The 19,732-nt window shown below is 50.0% G+C and overlaps 1 protein-coding gene across 1 annotated transcript; it reads right to left on the reverse strand.

Moving 5' to 3' along the window:
• Positions 1-1,848: 1,848 nt before the first annotated feature.
• Positions 1,849-3,877, reverse strand: LOC119324871 (GDSL esterase/lipase At1g28600-like). Its single transcript, XM_037598641.1, has 5 exons — positions 3,533-3,877; positions 3,221-3,433; positions 2,785-2,933; positions 2,426-2,693; positions 1,849-2,340 (listed from the first exon to the last, which is right to left on the reverse strand). The coding sequence occupies exons 1-5, from the start codon at positions 3,795-3,797 to the stop codon at positions 2,093-2,095; spliced, it is 1,143 nt and encodes a 380-aa protein (XP_037454538.1). The 5' UTR covers positions 3,798-3,877; the 3' UTR covers positions 1,849-2,092.
• Positions 3,878-19,732: the final 15,855 nt, after the last annotated feature.

A 19,732-nucleotide genomic window follows, 5' to 3' on the forward strand; every position in this document is an offset into this window, starting at 1 on the left:
CCATCGGTGAACTTCTCACGAACGATTGTAACCTTGTGATTTTGGAATAAATACCCTTTATTTCTCCGGAAAAAAAAGAATAGCTTGTAGTATTATCATTTACCACCACTTTAGCTATATATCAGTCAACTAAATTTTGAATGAGTCGGTTAATTCTTGGTCGTTGAATTTTGCTCTGAGATTCGTGTTGCATCTTTTTTCTCGCATGTGTTGTTTGTCGTGCTTTGAAAATTGTTGGCCCGTTTTGGTCGTAGCTACACACGATCTATGACCGGTCATTGTTTGGCTCGTCTATGATAAGCATCAAGTTGAGCACCAAATGCAATCTTCTGTATCTAAATAGCTAGCCCCTACTAACCTATTTCTCTCAACATGCAAGCACGCCACCTCATCATGCAACAAATGCTCACTTCAACATGCAACCATGCATAGGAAAAAACCACCTCAATATAAATGTATGTATGACATTTTTCATTCTATTATGCTATTTATATTTATTAAATATTTTATTACAACTATACAATTATCAAACACAATAGACCATAGACATTTTCAGTTTTAGTTCTAATACTACCACTCCAAATATTCATGTTCCATTCAATCAAATATCTTTGAAATGTATTGCAAAATATTCCCACAACAACGTGCAGGATATTATCTAGTATCGCTAAAATGTCTCGCATGGCTGGTCAGTGCTAGTGCTCATCACTGACGCGTGGTCATTGGACGGCCAATGATGAGGGGTTAGTGATATTTGGATCTGTAGTAGTCAGCCCTAGTCGCTACCGGAGAGAATCTTCTTGTCCCCTCGCCCACAGTTGCATCTTGGCGTTGAGAGATGCAGTCTTCGTTAACTTCTAATGGTAGCTGCGTAGTTTTCTGAATAAAATTACTCCGGTAGTGGCGGTGCCATGGAGCCCGAGAGGAATGTGCCCTTGCGGGTCCAATCATTTGAAGCTAATGAGTTTTACGTGTCATGTTATTTGTTGGTTTGGTTCTTTGTGGAGTTGGAATCTTTTCTCAACGTTATAACGAAGATTTTGTTGTTCAACAGTCTGCACTTCTAGTGGATTATCCCCAACCCAAGTAAGCTCATCGGTCATGGGTCCCCGTCTCTTTTTTTTTTCAGGTAAGGATCCCCATCTTTTCGAATGGGTGACCCAATGAACTTTTAGGAACTTCCATTACTAATCAAATTCGTGCAGGTGAAGGAGGGCAATATCGTTGTTCCGGTCCAACTATAGTCTCTCTACTGAGTTTTGTATGACTCACATCCATGAAAAAAAAAAACCGATGACAAATACAATGAATCAAAGTGAGTGAGCATACAGATACACACAACTTTATAAAGCACGATCACTAAATTTCTCAATTCGTTGCGGGTCCAATTATTCAATATGATGAGTTTATTTGTCATGTTGTTTTTGTTGGTTTGGTTCTTTGTGAAGTTCTAATTTCTTCTCTACGTTATGATGAAGATTTTGTTATTTTGCGGCCTGCACTTTTAGTGGATCATCCCCAACCCAAAAACGTTCATCGCTCATGGATTCCCATCATCTTGATTGGGTGACCTAACGGACTTTTAGGAACTTTCATTGGCATTCTATTTCGTGTAGGTGAATGAGTGGCAACACCGCTGCTCCAGTCCAACTATGGTCTCTTTAGGCCTTGTTCGGTTACACCCCCTCTACAAGAGGATTGGAGGGGATTTTGACTTCAATCCGTGTCAAACCCTTTTCAAATCTCTTTCAACCGAACACAGCCTTATTGAGTTTTGTATGACTCGTATCCATGTAAAAAAAGAAAAAGAAAAGAAAGCTGATGACAAATACAATGAATCGAAGTGAGTGAGCAAGATACGACTTTATAAAGCACGATCACTATATTTCTCAATTCCTCTAAACAATCACGGTGTGCATCTAATTGAAACACATTTTCTTTTACAAATGCACCGCACACGGCAACACGAGCAGCCTGCCTAGTCAAAAAGTGTAGTTAGATGCCTTAGCAGGAGAGCGTCCACGTGCGCCAGGATTAATTGAGCCGGAACTGCTCTACTCCATCTGTCGCTGTCTTAGTTAGGCTTAGGCTTTTAGGCGCACCCAATCCTTCGTCTCGCCTCCGCCGTCCACGAGTTGAGCAGAGCAGGCGAGTTGGTCTTCAACGTGGCGCAGGCGGTGTGCCTGTTGGCGGCCTCCGTGAAGTGCACCCCGTCCCAGGACACGTACTTGGACGGGTCGGCGCACGCCGCCGTCCCGGCCGCGCCGCAGAACGCCGTCATGTTGAAGTTGTACGCGCCGCTCCCGCCGCAGCACGCCGCCAGCGGCTCATCCCTAAACCCTGAGATCGACGGAGAAGACGAGGTCAGGAGAAAACTGATGATTAGCTGCCGGTGGCTGATGATTACTGGCGCATGCATGCGTACCGTATTTCCGGGGCGACGCGATGAGGTCGGCGACGGCGCCGTAGAGGTCGGCGTAGAGGATGGCCGTCCCCGGGTGCGCTCGCCGGAGTTCTCGGAGCATGCCGTTCAGCGCGCGGTTGTGCAGTTCGGCGAGCTCGTTGAGCGGCTTGATGCAACCGGACGACGGGTCGTGGTCGCCGCTCTGGTAGAGGGCGAGCAGCTCTGGCTCGCAGCCGAGCGGTATCATCCCCGGAACCAGTACGGTCCTCGCTCCGGCGGCGATCACCTCCTGCAAACATTCTCACGCACTGTTGGAATGGAGAACAGATTTATTTGACTGACTGATACTACCAAATGATCACGGGAGTGGACTAGCTTACGGTCACGACTGAACGGACGGCGCCGACGATGTGCGGCACGAAGGCCCGCGCCTCCTCGACGGTGGTGTTCCCGGCAAAGGCGACGAGGTAATCGTTAACTCCAATCTCGCCGACGATGAAGAGCGAGGTTGCCATGATCCTTGTACGGTCTATTATTATAAGGTGACGATGCACCCATCATGAAAAAAAAGAAGATTATCAAACTGACCAGCCATGCGTTCTTCACAAAGGGCGACCCTTTACACAACACCATGCATGCATGCATGCATCCCTGTATATGTCATTCCTTGCAATAATAAAGATACTGGTACAACACACGTGTTTTTCCTCAAAAGCATCGCTAAAAAAGATAGTATGACGCACGTGTAATTAAATAAGTTTGTATTGATAAAATAGAGTACTAGTAGAAATCAAGCTGGACGTGCGGTTTACTTACTGTGAACTGAGCCAAGAAGCGGTAAAACGTTCTTGAACCAGGTGGCTTGGTTTGCGAAAGAGACAGGCACAAACGGCTCAAGCCCTCTGCTCTTGAAGAAATCCGGACCAAGCGCCGTCGCTCCACCGACGGCGAAGTTCACGCCGCGCCGGAAATCCTCCGCGCTCTTGCCGGCGAGGTACGGCGTCGGGTGAGGTACCCCCAGCGCCTCAGCTGCTCCACGTACCAAGATCAACGTCTCACGTGAGTCAATGATTTACAAGCGTATCAATGCACTACCATACTGAAACTGTTGGTTTAGCTGATGGTCACCGATGAAGTCGACGACGAGGCGGCCGTCGGACGCGCGGCCAGTGGGGCGCCGGAAGAAGGTCTCGCCGTAGGGCGGCCGGCTGGACGGCCCCGCGCGGGTGGCCGCGAGACGTAGCGAGTTCCCGGTGTCGGTGAGCGAGTCGCCGAAGCTGAAGACGCCGGCGTAGCGCGTCCCGCGGTCGCCGGTGCGGCCGCCGGCCGCGGCACCGACGATGGGGAGAAGCGCCACCGCCAACGCCACGAGGAACCGCGAAAATGGGCCCATCGTATCTCCTGTGCGTGCGTGTTCTGCTGCTATCCTTCGGTGCTACGATTTGTGTGGAGCTGTGTGGATCGTTTTGTAGGCAATGTACGTCGGCAGCGAGAGGGAATTTAATGGACATCATTTGCTTTACTTTAAGGATCTACTAGAAGCAGCCGCGCGTGCGTGTTTGCGTTTTCAAAGGATTTTTAAGGATGGAGATGGGGAAGCCGTCCGGGGACTGGAGGCCGCTCAACGGAACTCCACTATCTCCATCGGCCACAGCAGCTGGCGCTTGGCAATACTCGTTTTGATTGCATTTCGTTGAGCGCGACTGCACATCCACGCGCATGTCCTCGAAGGGCCGTTGCCCGAATTTTATTAGAAAGAGGAGAAGAGTACAACAAGGTCAGACAGGCTAGGCGGTCTCGCACTGAAAGACCTCCCGAGGGCGCCACCCCCAGGATAGAACACCCCAATTACAAGAGGCTTTTGTAAGAGGCTTTTACAAAGTAAGATCCAGAACACACCCCGCTGCCCTCCAGACTTGAAGATCTTCTCTAATCTGGTCCAAAACTCTGTCGACGCTACTGACGGTGTGTTCAAAGATCCTAGCATGTCCTCGCCCCGTAGACAGGCTCATCTAAAACAGTACAGTCGGTGTGCGTATAGATTTTGAAAAGAAAAATCTCATAGAAACAGAAGATAATCCGGGCCTGTGCATCACACAATAATCTTTGTTAAAATATCATTCTAGTAATCATCCTACACAAAAGAAAGGAAGAAGGCTCAATATAATAGGCCCACAATATACAGCCTCCGCCCTACTCCCTCCGTTCCTAAATATCTATCTTTTTTCTAGAGATTTTAATAAATAACTACATACGGAGCAAAATGAGTGAATCTACACTCTAAGGCTGCGTTTGGCACCACAGTATTTTTGAAGTTCTAGAAAAATACCATGGTATTTTTAGAAATCATCGTTTAAAATACTTTGATGCGTTTGGCGTCAACAAATACTCCATTTTACAAAACCGAAGTATCTCCAAAAACCATGGTTTTTTCACAGTATTAGAAAAAGAGGTCCGGACCCCTTCTTTAAAAACCGAGAAACGATCGTTCTCGTCGGTCTCTCAACTCCATCTTTCCAGCCGTCAACCAGTGTGATTATACTTCATTTCTCTGTAGCTATGAATAAACAATTCAAGCTCAACACATGGGAAGGAAGGTACGCGCCCTTGTATGCCTACTCTGTCGTTGATCTCGTAATTTCTCTACACAACGCTGCATGCATACATCAGCCGTGAGCACAAGCTGGTTAGATCGTGTAGCTGAGTTCGGTTCAGCTCGATATCTTCAGTGTTATCCATGCAACCTAACAACTGGTGACAATTGGAGAAAACTGAGAAAAAACGATTTGGCAAACGCCTCAATGGTTTTGCCAAAGCCACGAAAAATTGTGGTTTTTAGATACTGAAGTATTCGACGTCCACGCATTGGAATACCGAGGTTTTGTAATACTACTGTTTTAGATAAACTGTGCTGCCAAACTAAAGATGTCTATATACATCTGTATCCGTATGTGGTAGTGATGCGGAGCATCCTATGGTCATCCTCATGGACCTATCATCGTCTCACCAAGTGCCAAAAGGACCTATGACACGAGCACGAGCTAGAGCTCTCGAGACCGAGGTGACTTCTTTTCTTAGTGATATCACATATGATCCACTCAAGACATGGCTACTACCTAAGTCTGGAACGTTGTGCATGATTAGGTACCAAGAGGACCCTCCCGAAGATTCACGTGAAGACGGACAAGTCCCCAGGTTCATGGACGAAGAGAACCAATGGAAAGAGTCAAGAACAACTCCTAGGACCTGGACATCCGGCCATGACCCCGGACATCCGGCCCCTGGAGGTGTCGCGTGCAGCAAAGGACCAACGGCCAAGTCTATAGGGCCCGGACATCCAACGGCCAGCCCGGAAATCCGGACACCGCCTATCCAGAGAGCATCAAGGCCGACCCCGCCAGCCCGGACATCCGTGTCGGATATCGGGTTTCGGCAAAACCCTTAAGGTTCGAACTCTGGGGTGCGCACGAAGATCTTCTCCCTACCGATCCACGCCCCAAAACCTCGCCGCGAATCTAAGCTAGCACGATGAACAATCACAAGGGACACGAGATTTATACTGCTTCGGGCCACCGTTGTGGTGTAATACCCTAATCCAGTGTGTGGTGTGGTGGATTGCCTCTGGGGCTGGTGATGAACAGTACAGAGGAAGAACAACCTCACGAGGGGTGTTCTTGAGCTGGTGCGGTGTTCTACCAGGGAAGGATTCGATTGGATCCCCCTTCTACTGTGGTGGCTATCTCTATTTATAGAGGCCCTGGTCGTCTTCCCAAATATTGAGCGGGAAGGAAGCCAACAACGGCTATTTTGAAGGGGGACAGCTAGTACAAGCTATCCTGACTAAAATTGGTCTTCATCTGCCAAAGGCACTGGTGATGACGCCGTCTTGGGCTCCACGGTGACCTCCGTCCTACCGCTCTGCTGGCCTTGGTCTCGTTGCACTGATATGGAAACCTTTGCTTGACGCCTCGGTACTCCGCGCCTGCGCTTGCCCCCTTTGCACCAAAGAGGAAACGAGGACACTGCGCTGGCTGGCGCCCGCCTGGCGCCCGCCTGGTCTTGATCGTCATGGCTTGCGTCATGAGCACCTCGCGAGGTACTCCTTGCCTTGATCTCTCCGCCTCCTCGCGAGCCTGCCTGGTGAGGCCGCCCCTGAGGAAGCCTTGTGTCGTCCGCCCCGCGAGGCTTGGCCCTTCGCGAGGGTCTTGAACTTGGCTTGATGAAGACGAGTCGTACTGGGCCACCGCTCGAGCCACACTGCAGGCCGCAGGTAGGCAAGTCTGGGGACCACCGTTCCCAGAACCCCGACAGTAGCCCCCGGGCCCAAGGCGCCCTCGGACTTGGCTTAGCAGCGAAGCCAGAGGGCAAGTGCGGTGCGCCGCGGGCCCCAACAGCCTGCGGCCTTGGTCGCCCCATGGCGGTTGATTGGACGTGGGCGTCTTCGCTTCCCCACGCTGCCTCGGCAACTGCCCAATTTGATGAGTCCTTGCTGCATGCAAAAAGAGTCATGATTACCTGCGATCGTGGAGGCCGACGGTTGGCCTCCTCTGGACTATAAGTACGGAGAGGCGTGAGCCCCCGTTGCCTATCTCTTCTTGCTCCGCCTGCTTCTTCTCCCTTGCTCCTCCTCTCGACGCCAATGGCATCGATCCGCCAGTTCTAAGCCGAGGAGAAAGGAAAGCCCCCCCCCCCCCGGGAGGGGCCTAGCCCGCTCCCACCGAAGAAACGGCCGGTCCCTGGCCACCGCGACGAAGTTGCGAGGCCGGAGATGATGAGGCCTTGGTGCGAGCGGCCACCTCCTAGGTTCCCGCTACCTCTGTATGCCCGGGCTGAGGGCCCTGGAGAAGGAGACGTCGAGCGACGCCGCCCGCGCCGTCGGCGAGGTCGACGAGCCATGGCGGTGCTGGCCGTTGCTCCTGGAGTCCATGTCGCGGACTCCTCTCGCGAGCTCGTGCTCCACGCCGCGATGCCCTGAGCACCTGGATCCGCTTTCCTGCCTTCTTCGCCTTCGAGATGCCGCCGAGGGGGCCTCTCGAGCCTTGGTTGCAGCACGCCGACTGCGGTACTCCGACGATCGGAGTGGAGGTAGAAGTCGTCGCTCCGGGCAAGGTCTTCATGACCCGAGGCTGGGGCGAGATTGCCCGGGTCTGCCGAACAGGGGGTGCCCTCGTGATTCATTTTGAATACGATGGCGCCTCCTTGATGCTCTTCAAGGTCTTCGACGCAGAAGGCCGTCGGCTGGAGTGCTGCCCAGAGGAGGCAACCAGGACATCGACGCGGCAAGGGCTAGGCCTGCCGCGCGCTTCCTTGACGGCTCCTCTGGCAGCAACGGTGATGCTTGGGAGTCCAGCGACTCTCCTGAGCTCTTCGTTACTTCGGAGACGAGCAACGATAGCTACGTGCCCCTGAGCTCGTGTCGTTCCCGGAGCAAGGCGGCTGATCTGGATGGGGTTGGCGCCGGCCTCCCGTGGCCCACTGTTGATGATGGCGTCGGCCATGGGGGCGCGTGTAGTTAGGGCTCCTTAGGATTCGCACCTTTTGTTCCCTGCGAGAAATTGGGAAAACGCCCTGTGGGGGCATGTAAAGGATCCACAATGCCTTTTGTTGATATTATCCTTATTATGAAGTGGTGCAGATGCTTGTCCTGTTCCGGCTTGGCTCCCCCTTTCTAACCCCGCGACGACTTGGTGCTCTATGCCGACAGGTCTCGGTCCCCAGGCAGGCTTCAGCCGTCGCTGGTATGCCAGGTCGCAATGCCGTGGTCAAGGCCAGGAGGTGAGCGGCCCGAGGTCCAGTAAGAGCCCCTGAGGCGCGATGCTCGGGAGGTCCCCTTTAGCGCTCAAGCAGCCGCCGAAAGGTGAGAAAGGAAGGCAATGTCACCGTCACAGAGCCGCATTAAGTGGAGGTTTCATGTCGCATCAATTAGCTATTCCAGGGGAGAGACTTATATCGAAAGCATGGAGTTGTTCATTCGCGAGGCGCCGGACTCGTGCGTCTGCAGCTGGGATGTAGCTGGGTTAGGCCTTCGCGAGCTTCCCCTCTCTTCCCCACACTCTCCTTCGTGCTCTATGTCCTCAGATCCCGGCCCTCGAGCAAGCTCAGCTGTCGCTGGTATGCCAGGTCACGATGCCGTGGACAAGGCCAGGGGGTGAGGGCTGGAGAGCCAGTAAGGGCTCCTGAGTCACGATGCTCAGGAGCCCCCCTTTTAACGCGCAAGCGGATCACGTGGGCAAGAGAGAAAGAGAGCTCGCGACGCCTCCTGTTGTTGACCTCAAGAGGTTCCTGTGAACCAACACGAGAAAATCACGGGTTGCCATTACGATTGCTGGCCGGCCATTGGTCGCTCCTAGAGAGTGGTGAGGGCACTGAGGGCCTGGTGAGGTGACGCTTGCGGGGTTGCCGCGGGCCATAGCTCGACCACTCAGATTTGTCGACGTTGCAGGGACAGACCCATGCACAAGCGTCGTGCCAGCGCAAGCGGCTCCAAAGGTAGGTGTCAATCAAGCAGGCGATTATCACAGGCAGGTTAAGCATGAAAGGCAAATCAGCTTAGATAGATGCAGGAAGGATACATGCCATTGGGTCAAGCCCGAGCGGCTTGGGGATGATGCAGCCCGAGGGGCGCCCCCAGCAAGGTAAACTAGAGACATAAGCAAAAGGGATACATGCCGCAGGGACAAACCCAAGCGACCTGGGAATGATGCAGCCCTGAGGGCGCTCCCAACTGAAATGAACTCGAAAGATTTTACCTGGTACCGTTGTAGAGAGGGTGCTGAAGATGCGTGATGAAGAGGCCGATCCTCACGAGCTACAGGAGCCCTGAGCCTCGGGGGGATCTGGGGGTCCGGGCGGTTCCTCGAGGACCATCTCCATCTCCGCCAGGACCGCGTGGTGCCTGGCCTCCTGAGCTACCAGAACGCTCCGCAGATGACGCTGGTGAGTGGCAGCCGTGTTTAGTAGGCCGAAAGGCATGCGAACGTAGCTGTGCGGCGGACCCTCGCAACGTCCCACGCACGAAGGCCAGAAATGCTCCTGAGACGCGGCTTGGTTGAGCCCTGGGTAGTCAATGCAAACATGCAGCCCGCCATCCTCGCCTGGATGGGGAGCTACGCCGGGCAGATGACGATCGCCGTGTATGACTCTTGATTCCTGCAACTCCTGAGTGCTCTTGGTGATGAACTCCTGAGGGTTACACCTTCCTTGCCCCGTGCCTTCCTGAGGGAAACGTGCCGCAAAGCACGCCTCCAAGTGGTGCCTGAGCGCCTCCCTCGTAATCTTGGCAAGGTCTGAGGCCCTCCAAAAGAGAGCCCCCGAGCCCTGCCCGAGGAGGGCGCCGGGCGTGCCTTCCTATGCGATGGAGGGAGGTGCCCTCGCATGGGCGCGGATCCTGACGCGACGCCTCCGGAGATGCCAACCTCCTGAGGCCTTGAGCTGGGCGATGTCTTCTTCTTCTTAGGAAATGCCTCAGTAGGGTTCTCGCCCCTGTTGTCTGGGTCCTTGATTGATGCAGCTTGGAAGGCACGCTCGAGGGAGCACACCGCATCCTTCTCTTCACAGGGACTGTGATGATTCCGCCGCTTCCCGACATCTTGAGGACATTGTAACCATGGTGGGTCACTGCCATGAACTTGACTAGGGATGGATACCCAAGGATGGCATTGTATGGCAGGCAAATGTGGGCAACGTCGAAGTTGATGAGCTCGGTACGGTAGTTCTTGCGCTGTCCGAAAGTGACAGGAAGGCGAACCTGCCCTATCGGAGTGGTGGAGCCGTCAGTGACTCCTGAGAAAGGCTTGGTTGGCTGAAGTTGATCATATGGCAGTTGAAGGTTGTTGAACTTCTCGACGGACAGGACATTGAGTCCTGTGCCGCCATCAATGAGGGTCCTGGTAACTTGCACGTTGCTGATGACTGGGGAGCAAAGCATTGGGAGGATGCCAGCTATAGCCGCACACTTGAGTTGATCCGCTGAGCTGAAAGTGATGGCGCACGTGGACCACCTGAGAGGGCGCGTGGCCTCGAGCTTGGGGAGGATTGCATTCACCTCGCGAGCAAACTGCTTGAAGATGCGTTGAGAGGCCGGGGCCTGAGCACCGCCCAGGATGCAAGCGATAGCACGTGGCTCCTGGAAGCCCCCAGCCCCCTCGTCCTGATGGTGGTCACCATTTCTTCTCGGCGGTGGTGGCAGAGGAGGAAGGCATGCGTTGCCCTGCGGGCGATCCTCAAGAGGCTGGTCTCTCAAAGCCCCCTCGCGAGGCTGGTCCTGCCAGCGATCCTCGCGAGGTCGGTCACGCCACTCCTAGCGAGGGCCTCGGTCGTCCCATCGTCCTCCACCTCTTCCTCCTCAGCCGTAGCCCCGGTCGTTGCGCTCGGGGCATCAACCAATGCGTCCTTCTCGAACGGCTCTGAGCTCTTGGAATTCATTGGTGTTGTGGGTGTAGAGGTTGTGGTAGGCGCAGAATCGGTTGCCCTTGGACGACTCTGGCTGGTCCCTGCCGCGGTTCGTGTCTAGTTCTGCCGCGAGTATGCCTGCTCCTTTGTGCTTCACGTCCTTGGCCCTGGCTTTCTTCTCTTCTGGGTCAGCAGCTGGAAGCTCGAGGAGGGAGAGGCGTCCCTCCTCAGCTCACGCACACTTGGTCGCCAAGTTGAACATCTCTAGAGATGTGCACAAATCCTCGTGGATGGCAAGCTCCTCCTTCATCTTGACATCACGGACGCCGTCGGAGAACGCTGAGATGATGGCCTCCTCAGTCACCTTGGGAATCTTGAGGCGAGCGTTGTTGAAATCCTGGATGTACTTCTGCAAGGTCTCTCCAGGCTGCTGCTTGATGCGGCGTAGGTCACCCACGATCGGAGGACGGTCGCGACTGCCCTGGAAGTTGGTGATGAAACGACTGCACATCTCGTCCCAAGAGGAGATCAAGCTGGGAGGCAAGTTCAAGAGCCAGGTGCGGGCACCATCTTTGAGCACCATGGGAAACCAGTTCGCCATGACCTTTTCGTCTCCATTGGCCACCTTGATGCCCAGTTCGTAGAGCTGCAGGAACTCCGCGGGGTCGGCAGTGCCGTCGTAGCGAGGAGGCAGATCTGGCTTGAACTTGCCTGGCCAGGCGACGCTGTGTAGCTTGATGGTGAAGGCACGACAACCTGCCGTGGCCACCAGAGCCTTTTGCATACGCGGGGCTTGCTCTTGATGGTTCCCGCGTGCAGCCGCCAGAGGCAGCACGGGGTCTTGACGCGTTGGTGCAGGGATGCGGTCTTGATGTGTTGGAGCAGGGAGCACACGGGCGCCTTCTTGAGGCCGAGGGATTTCTTGGCAGCTCCTTTCTTGTTGCACGGGTGCTGGACGCGGTGGGTCTCGTCCAGGGGCCGTGTGCCTTGGGGCCAGGGCGCCTTCTTGGGGAGGAGGTGGCGGAGGCACCCCCTGAGCCACATCGCCCATAAAGGACGGCGGGCGAGGCAGCGAGAGAGATGGCGTAGGGGAGCCCCTCGCGGTGCTGACGAGCTCGGTGATGCGATCGAGCCACTCCTCGTAGAGGTCGTCGACGGGGCGGTAGTGCAGGAGCTCACGTTCCAGGAGCAACACGGCCTACACATCCGTGGGAGCGCGATGAGTGTGAGATGATGAACCAGCTGGGGTTAGCGACGGAGTGGCGGTGCGGCCTTCCCGCCACACCGAGGGATGCAGTGAATATGCTTGCTGAGCGTTCCCCTCCGGGCCAGTGGCGGCGTTGGCAATAGGCAACGGAGAATGACGAGGAGGCCCACTGATGGGAGCCGTCTGAGTGACGCGGGCGACGAGAGCAGCCTGACGCTCGGCGCGTGCTCTGCGAGCGTTTGCCATGGATGCTACGAAGCGTGGAACGCAGAATAGCGGAAAGAGGATTTCGGTGCACCCCTACCTGGCACGCCAAATGTCGGATATCGGGTTCCGGCAAAACCCTTAAGGTTCGAACTTTGGGGTGCGCACGAAGATCTTCTCCCTACCGATCCACGCCCGAAAACCTCACCGCGAATCTAAGCTAGCACGATGAACAATCACAAGGGACACGAGATTTATACTGCTTCGGCCCACCATTGTGGTGTAATACCCTAATCTAGTGTGTGGTGTGGTGGATTGCCTCTGGAGCTGGTGATGAACAGTACAGAGGAAGAACAGCCTCGCGAGGGGTGTTCTTGAGCTGGTGTGGTGTTCTACCAGGGAAGGATTCGATCGGATCCCCCTTCTATTGTGGTGGCTATCTCTACTTATAGAGGCCCTGATCCTCTTACCAAATATTGAGCGGGAAGGGAGCCAACAACGGCCATTTTGAAGGGGGACATCTAGTACAAGCTATCCTGACTAAAGTTGGTCTTTGTCTGCCAAAGGCACTAGTGATGACGCCATCTTGGGCTCCACGGTGATCTCGTCCTGCCGCTCTGCTGCCCTTGGTCTCATTGCACTGATATGGAAACCTTTACTTGACGCCTTGGTACTCCGCGCCTGTGCTTGCCCCCTTTGCACCAAAGAGGAAACGAGGACACTGCGCTGGCTGGTGCCCGCCTGGTCTTGATCGTCATGGCTTGCATCATGAGCACCTCGCGAGGTACTCCTTGCCTTGATCTCTCCGCTTCCTCGCGAGCCTGCCTGGTGAGGCCGCCCCTGAGGAAGCCTTGTGCCGTCCGCCCCACGAGGCTTGGCCCTTCACGAGGGTCTTGAACTTGGGTTGATGAAGACGGGCCGTATTGGGCCACCGCTCGAGCCACGCTGCAGGCCACAGGCAGGCAAGTCTGGGGACCCCCGTTCCCAGAACACCGACAATCCGGCCCCCCAGCCCGGACATCCGCCCCCCCAGCCCGGACATTCGGCCCCTCGGGAAGGCTCGGACATCCGGCCCGACGCCCGGACGTCCGGCCCCGTCTGTCTGCGCACAGTGAAGGGTCGAGTCCCATGTACCCCTTTGCCCACCTAGACTATATATACTCTTCCTCCTCCCTATTTCTAGGGTTAGCAAAGTAGTAGCTCATTGAGAAGCTTTGCTCTCCACTTGATCCCCTTATCAGGAGTTCACGACCTCTACGGAGAAGATCCCCCAAGTGGATTCAAGACCCCAATCGGGGAGACCCTCAAGACCTCCTCTCGGAGAAGAACGTGCCTCTTGTATCATCCTTTGTTGGATTCGGATCGTGTATCTCTTTATGTTTCGAGGATCTAGCATATGTGTGACCGAATCTTGTTGGTTTGAGTGATTCTCTTGTGTTTTATCTCGCGTTTTCCTTCATGTTCTTCGTGTTCCACGTTGGGATCTGCTCCTTTCGTGAAATATCAGGCAACTAGGGTTCTACCCTACACCATCTTGGTCATGAGCCACGTTGATCATGATTTCGGAGTCTCCCCTCTTTGTTTTCTAGCCTTGTTTTGTTGATTTTGTCCCAAATCCGAAATTTCCCCACAAAAATAGCCCCCCAATTTTTTTTGTGATTTGTTGGTGTGATGAAGTTTTGTTGGATTTGATCCGCAGATTTCGTGTGTAGTAGGTAGATCTAGCTTTCCCCCATCTTTTCCCCAATTTCCATCCACAAAATCTTCTGAATTTTGCCCCGGATTTGACCATTCCACGCGGGGTTCATCGAGTTCATCCACGGATCCAGAGCCCGGACATCCGGCCCGAACCCCGGACATATGGCCACCCCGGACATCCGGTCCTCAAGCCCAGACATCCAGCCCCTGACAGCATCACTTCCATCCACCGCTCGGTTTCCCGCCAAACTTTCGCCAAATTTTATTCCGGTGTCCATGTACACTTCCGCATACCACCACCGCTTTCCGCAAACACCACCATCGCTTACCCGCTATCAACTCCGACAATTTTGACATGTTTCGTTGAGAATTTGAGTTGTGGTTCCCGTGTCCTATTGTGTTTAGGTTATATAGGTATGGTTCGACATCAACATCACCACCGATCATCTTCGCCACAGACTCGTCATCGACAACAACCGCTCAACAATTTTGACACCCTCAACCGTAAGCAAGGACGACAACCTCGACGACATCTTTGTCTACTCCTTGCCATTGCATTGATAACCACCATAGCCAAATTTTGCGTATCTTGCCTACTGAGACTAGCTTTTGAGTATTGCCAACAACTTTATTTGTGCACATTAGTGATCATACTTCCCATAGCATACATACCATATAATCATGGTGCATATCTTGGTATCATCTCTTGTGTAACAAAGTTGTCATCGCATACACAATTGCTATCTTGGTTCGTGAAGTTTTGCATGAGAAAGAGCTCAAAAGAGAAAGAGCCAAACAAGCTTTTAAGCAAAAGGGAAAGATAAGCAAAGAGCTTATAAGCAAGAACCATAGCATCATACTACATTAAGATTGTCATACTCGATCATCTTGGATCATATCATCGGAATACCACACATATAGCATACTTGGGATATAAGTCGTTGCATTTTTGCTTAGTAGGTTGTGCACAAGTTTCGTATCCGCCTATTGCGCAATCGTGCTAGAGTCTCTCTAGTGTTGTGCAACAAGAGCATTTTCGTGGATTCCACATTTTGGCTCATTCCTTGGTTGCACGACCCCATTTATCTATTTGTGTGTGTGTTCTCCGTGTACCATATCTTGCTATTGGTCTACTTGTTGCATTTGCAAATTTGTGAATCTTTTCCAACATTATTTAAGCTCACTAACAATTGCATCAATTTTTGTGCCACCATCCTAATTGAGCTCCATCATAAGCTTTTACTTGTGTAGGTGTGAGAAACCGACAAGAATTGGTACCAATTGTGCTATTTCCTTGTTACATGCTTGAGTGATTGATACGTCTCCAACGTATCTATAATTTTTGATTATTCCATGCTATTATATTATCCATCTAAGATGTTTTATATGCATTTACATGCTATTTTATATGATTTTTGGGACTAACCTATTAACCTAGAGCCCAGTGTCAGTTTCTGTTTTTTTCCTTATTTTTGAGTTCTACAGAAAAGGAATATCAAATGGGGTCCAAACAAGCTGAAAATTCCTGATGTTTTTTTATGGCCAAAAGAAGCCCCCGAAGCAAAAGAGTTGGGCCAGAAGAGTCCCGAGTCATCCACAAGGGTGGAGGGTGCACCCTACCCCCTGGGTGCCCCCCTACCTCATGGTTGACTCGAAGACCCCCCTGATGTGAAACCGACGCCAAAAATTCCTATAAATACATAAACCCCCGAAAGAAACCTAGATCGGGAGTTCCGCCACCGCGAGCCTCTGTAGCCACGAAAAACCAATCTGGACCCTGTTCCGGCACCCTGTCGGAGGGGGGATCTATCACCGGTGGCCATCTTCATCATCCGGTGCTCTCCATGACGAGGATGGAGTAGTTCACCCTTGGGGCTGAGGGTATGTACCAATCTCTCTCTCTCTCTCTCTCTCTCTCTCTCTCTCTCTTGTTCTTGATTTGGCACGATCTTGATGTACCGCGAGCTTTGCTATTATAGTTGGATCATATGATATTTCTCCCCCTCTATCTTCTTTTAGTGGATTGAGTTTTCCCTTTGAAGTTATCTTATCGGATTGAGTCTTTAAGGATTTGAGAACACTTGATGTATGTCTTGCATGTGCTTATCTGTGGTGACAATGGGATATTCACGTGATCTACTTGATGTATGTTTTGGTGATCAATTTGTGGGTTCGGTAACCTTGTGAACTTATGCATAGGGGTTAGCACACGTTTTCGTCTTGACTCTCCGGTAGAAACTTTGGGGCACTCTTTGAAGTTCTTTGGTTGAATAGATGAATCTTAGATTGTGTAATGCATATCATATAATCAACCCGCGGATACTTGTGGTGACATTGGAGTATCTAGGTGACATTAGGGGTTTGGTTGATTTGTTTCTTAAGGTGTTATTTTACTACGAACTCTAGGGCTGTTTGTGACACTTATAGGAATAGCCCAATGGATTGATCGAAAAGAATAACTTTGAGGTGGTTTTGTACCCTACAATAATCTCTTTGTTTGTTCTCCGCTATTAGTGACTTTGGAGTGACTCTTTGTTGCACGTTGAGGGATTGTTATATGATCCAATTATGTTATTATTGTTGAGAGAACTTTCACTAGTGAAAGTATGAACCCTAGGCCTTGTTCCAAAGCATTGCAATACCGTTTCCGCTCACTTTTACCACTTGCTACCTTGTTTTTTTTATATTTTAAGATTATAAAAACCTTTATCTACCATCCATATTGCACTTGTATCACCATCTCTTCGCCGAACTAGTGCACTTTACCATTGTATTGGGTGTGTTGGGGACACAAGACACTCTTCGTTATTTAGTTACAAAGTTGTTTGAGAGAGACCATCTTCATCCTGCGCCTCCCACGGATTGATAAACCTTAGGTCATCCACCTGAGGGAAATTTGCTACTATCCTACAAACCTCTGCACTTGGAGGCCCAACAACGTCTACAAGAAGAAGGTTGCATAGTATACATCAATGATCATTGATCCCTCTTCAACATCGGTCATGGTACATTTGGTATAAGTTCTTCTCTTTCCAACTCGCATATTTTCTTGGAATGATGGATAGGCCAAGTTCTTCTACCAACCCACTCTTCATCGAGCAAGACGATGAGTATATGCTTTATGTGATAGTTATATTTTTGAATTCATTCATGATGCTACTAAAAATTATTATGAGGGAGGAGTATATGCTTGTAGGAATTTCAATAATATCAAGTTTCCTCTCTATTTGTTGAAAAGCTTGAAGTTATGCTTGTTTTGCCTTCCTATGCTAGTTGATTCTTGTTCCCATGAGTTGTTTGCTCACAAAACCCTATGCATAGGAAGTGGGTTAGACTTAAATGTGCTAGTAATATGCTTCATGATGCTCCCATTATGTTTCAATTCTTATCTTTTATGTGAGCATCATTGAAATCATCATGCCTAGCTAGAAAGGCATTAAAGAAAAACGCTTGTTGGGAGACAACCCAATATTTACCCCTACTGTTTTTGTGTGTCCACATGATTATGCTACTTTAGTAATCATGTTTTATAGCTTTTGTTTCAATAAAATGCCAAGTAAAGCCTTTAGGATAGTTTGTGGTGATAGTTGTGTTGATCCTGCTGAAAATCAGAAACTTTAACGCTCAATAAATAATTTCCAGAATCTTATTGAAACGTGATTTTGACTTGATTCTTTTTGCTATGGTTTGGTGCACAAATTGCTGAGGTGGAACTAAGTTTTTCAAAATTTTTGGAGTTACATAAGTTTTTGACAGATTAATACAGACTGTTCTGTTTTTGACAGATTCTGTTTTCATTGTGTTGTTTGCTTATTTTGATGAATCTATGAGTAGTATCGGAGGGTATGAACCATAGAGAAGTTGGAATACAGTAGATATTACACCAATATGAATTTAGAATGAGTTCACAATAGTACCAAAAGTAGTGATTTTTTCTTATACTAACAGAGCTTATGAGATCTTCTGTTGAGTTTTATGTTGTGAAAATTTCAAATTTTGGGTGAAGTTTTGATGGACTACGGAATAAGGAGTGGCAAGAGCCTAAGCTTGGGGATGACCAAGGCACCCCAAGGTAATATCCAAGGACAACCAAGAGCCTAAGCTTGGGGATGCCCCGGATGCAATACCCTCTTTCGTCTTCGTTCATCGGTAACTTTACTTGGAGCTATATTTTTTTTCACGACATGATATGTGTTTTGCTTGGAGGGTCATTTTATTTTATTTTGTATTCCTTGCTGTTCGAATAATATTCCAATATCTGAAATTCTTAAATGTTAGAGAGTCTTCACATAGTTACATAATTATTCGACTACTCATTGATCATCACTTATATCTTTTGGAGTAGTTTGTCATTTGCTCTAGTGCTTCACTTATATCTTTTTAGAGCACAACGGTGGTTTTATTTTGAAGAAATAGATGAACTCTCATGCTTCACTTATATTATTTTTAGACTCTCTTAAACATCATGGTAATTCTCTTTGGTTATGAGAAGTTTGATTCCTTATTATTGTTTCGAGATATGAAGATGATGATATTAGAGTCATGCTAGTGGAGTAATTATGAATTTGAGAGATACTTGTGTTAAAGTTTGTGATTCCCGTAGCATGCATGTATGGTGAACCGTTATGTGATGAAATCGGAGCATGATTTGTTTATTGATTGTCATCCTTTGTGTGGAGGTCGGTATCGCGCGATGGTTAACTCCTAGCAACCCTTCACCTAGGAGCATGCGTTGAAGGAAATATGCCCTAGAGGCAATAATAAAGTTATTATTTATTTCCTTATTTCATGATAAATGTTTATTATTCATGCTAGAATTGTATTAACCGAAAACTTAGTACATGTGTGAATACATAGACAAAACATAGTGTCCCTAGTATACCTTTACTTGACTAGCTCGTTAATCAAAAATGGTTATGTTTCCTAACCATAGACATGTGTTGTCATTTGATAAACAAGATCACATCATTAGGAGAATGATGTGATGGACATGACCCATCCGTTAGCTTAGCATTATGATCGTTATAATTTCATTGCTACTGCTTTCTTCATGACTTACACATGTTCCTCAGACTATGAGATTATGCAACTCCCGAATACCAGAGGAATACTTTGTGTGCTACCAAACGTCACAATGTAAAAGGGTGATTACAAAGGTGCTCTACAGGTGTCTCTGAAGGTGTTTGTTGGGTTGGCATAGAACGAGATTAGGATTTTTCACTCCATGTTTCGGAGAGGTATCTCTGGGCCCTCTCAGTAATGCTCATCACTATAAGCCTTACAAGCAATGTGACTAATGAGTTAGTTGCAGGATGAAGTATTACGGAATGAGTAAAGAGACTTGCCGGTAACAAGATTGAACTAGGTATGTTGATACCGACAATCGAATCTCGGGCAAGTAACATACCGATGACAAAGGGAACAACGTATGTTGTTATGCGGTTTGACCGATAAATATCTTCGTAGAATATGTAGGAGCCAATATGAGCATCCAGGTTCCACTATTGGTTATTGATCGGAGATGTGTCTCGGTCATGTCTACATAGTTCTCGAACCCGTAGGGTCCGCACGCTTAACGTTCGATGACGATTTGTATTATGAGTTATGTGTTTTGATGAACCGAAGTTTGTTTGGAGTCCCGTATGAGATCACGGACATGACGAGGAGTCTCAAAATGGTCGAGACATAAAGATTGATATATTAAAAGGCTACTAGTAGATCGCCCGTGCATTGCCACAGGCTTTTGAAGAAACAAAATGACAAGCACTAAAATAACCGAGAATAATGCACATCTTAACTAACACACATTTTTTTACAATCAGCTAACA

This window comes from Triticum dicoccoides, chromosome 1B (genome assembly GCF_002162155.2).
Source record: "Triticum dicoccoides isolate Atlit2015 ecotype Zavitan chromosome 1B, WEW_v2.0, whole genome shotgun sequence".
NCBI classification, from domain to species: domain Eukaryota; kingdom Viridiplantae; phylum Streptophyta; class Magnoliopsida; order Poales; family Poaceae; genus Triticum; species Triticum dicoccoides.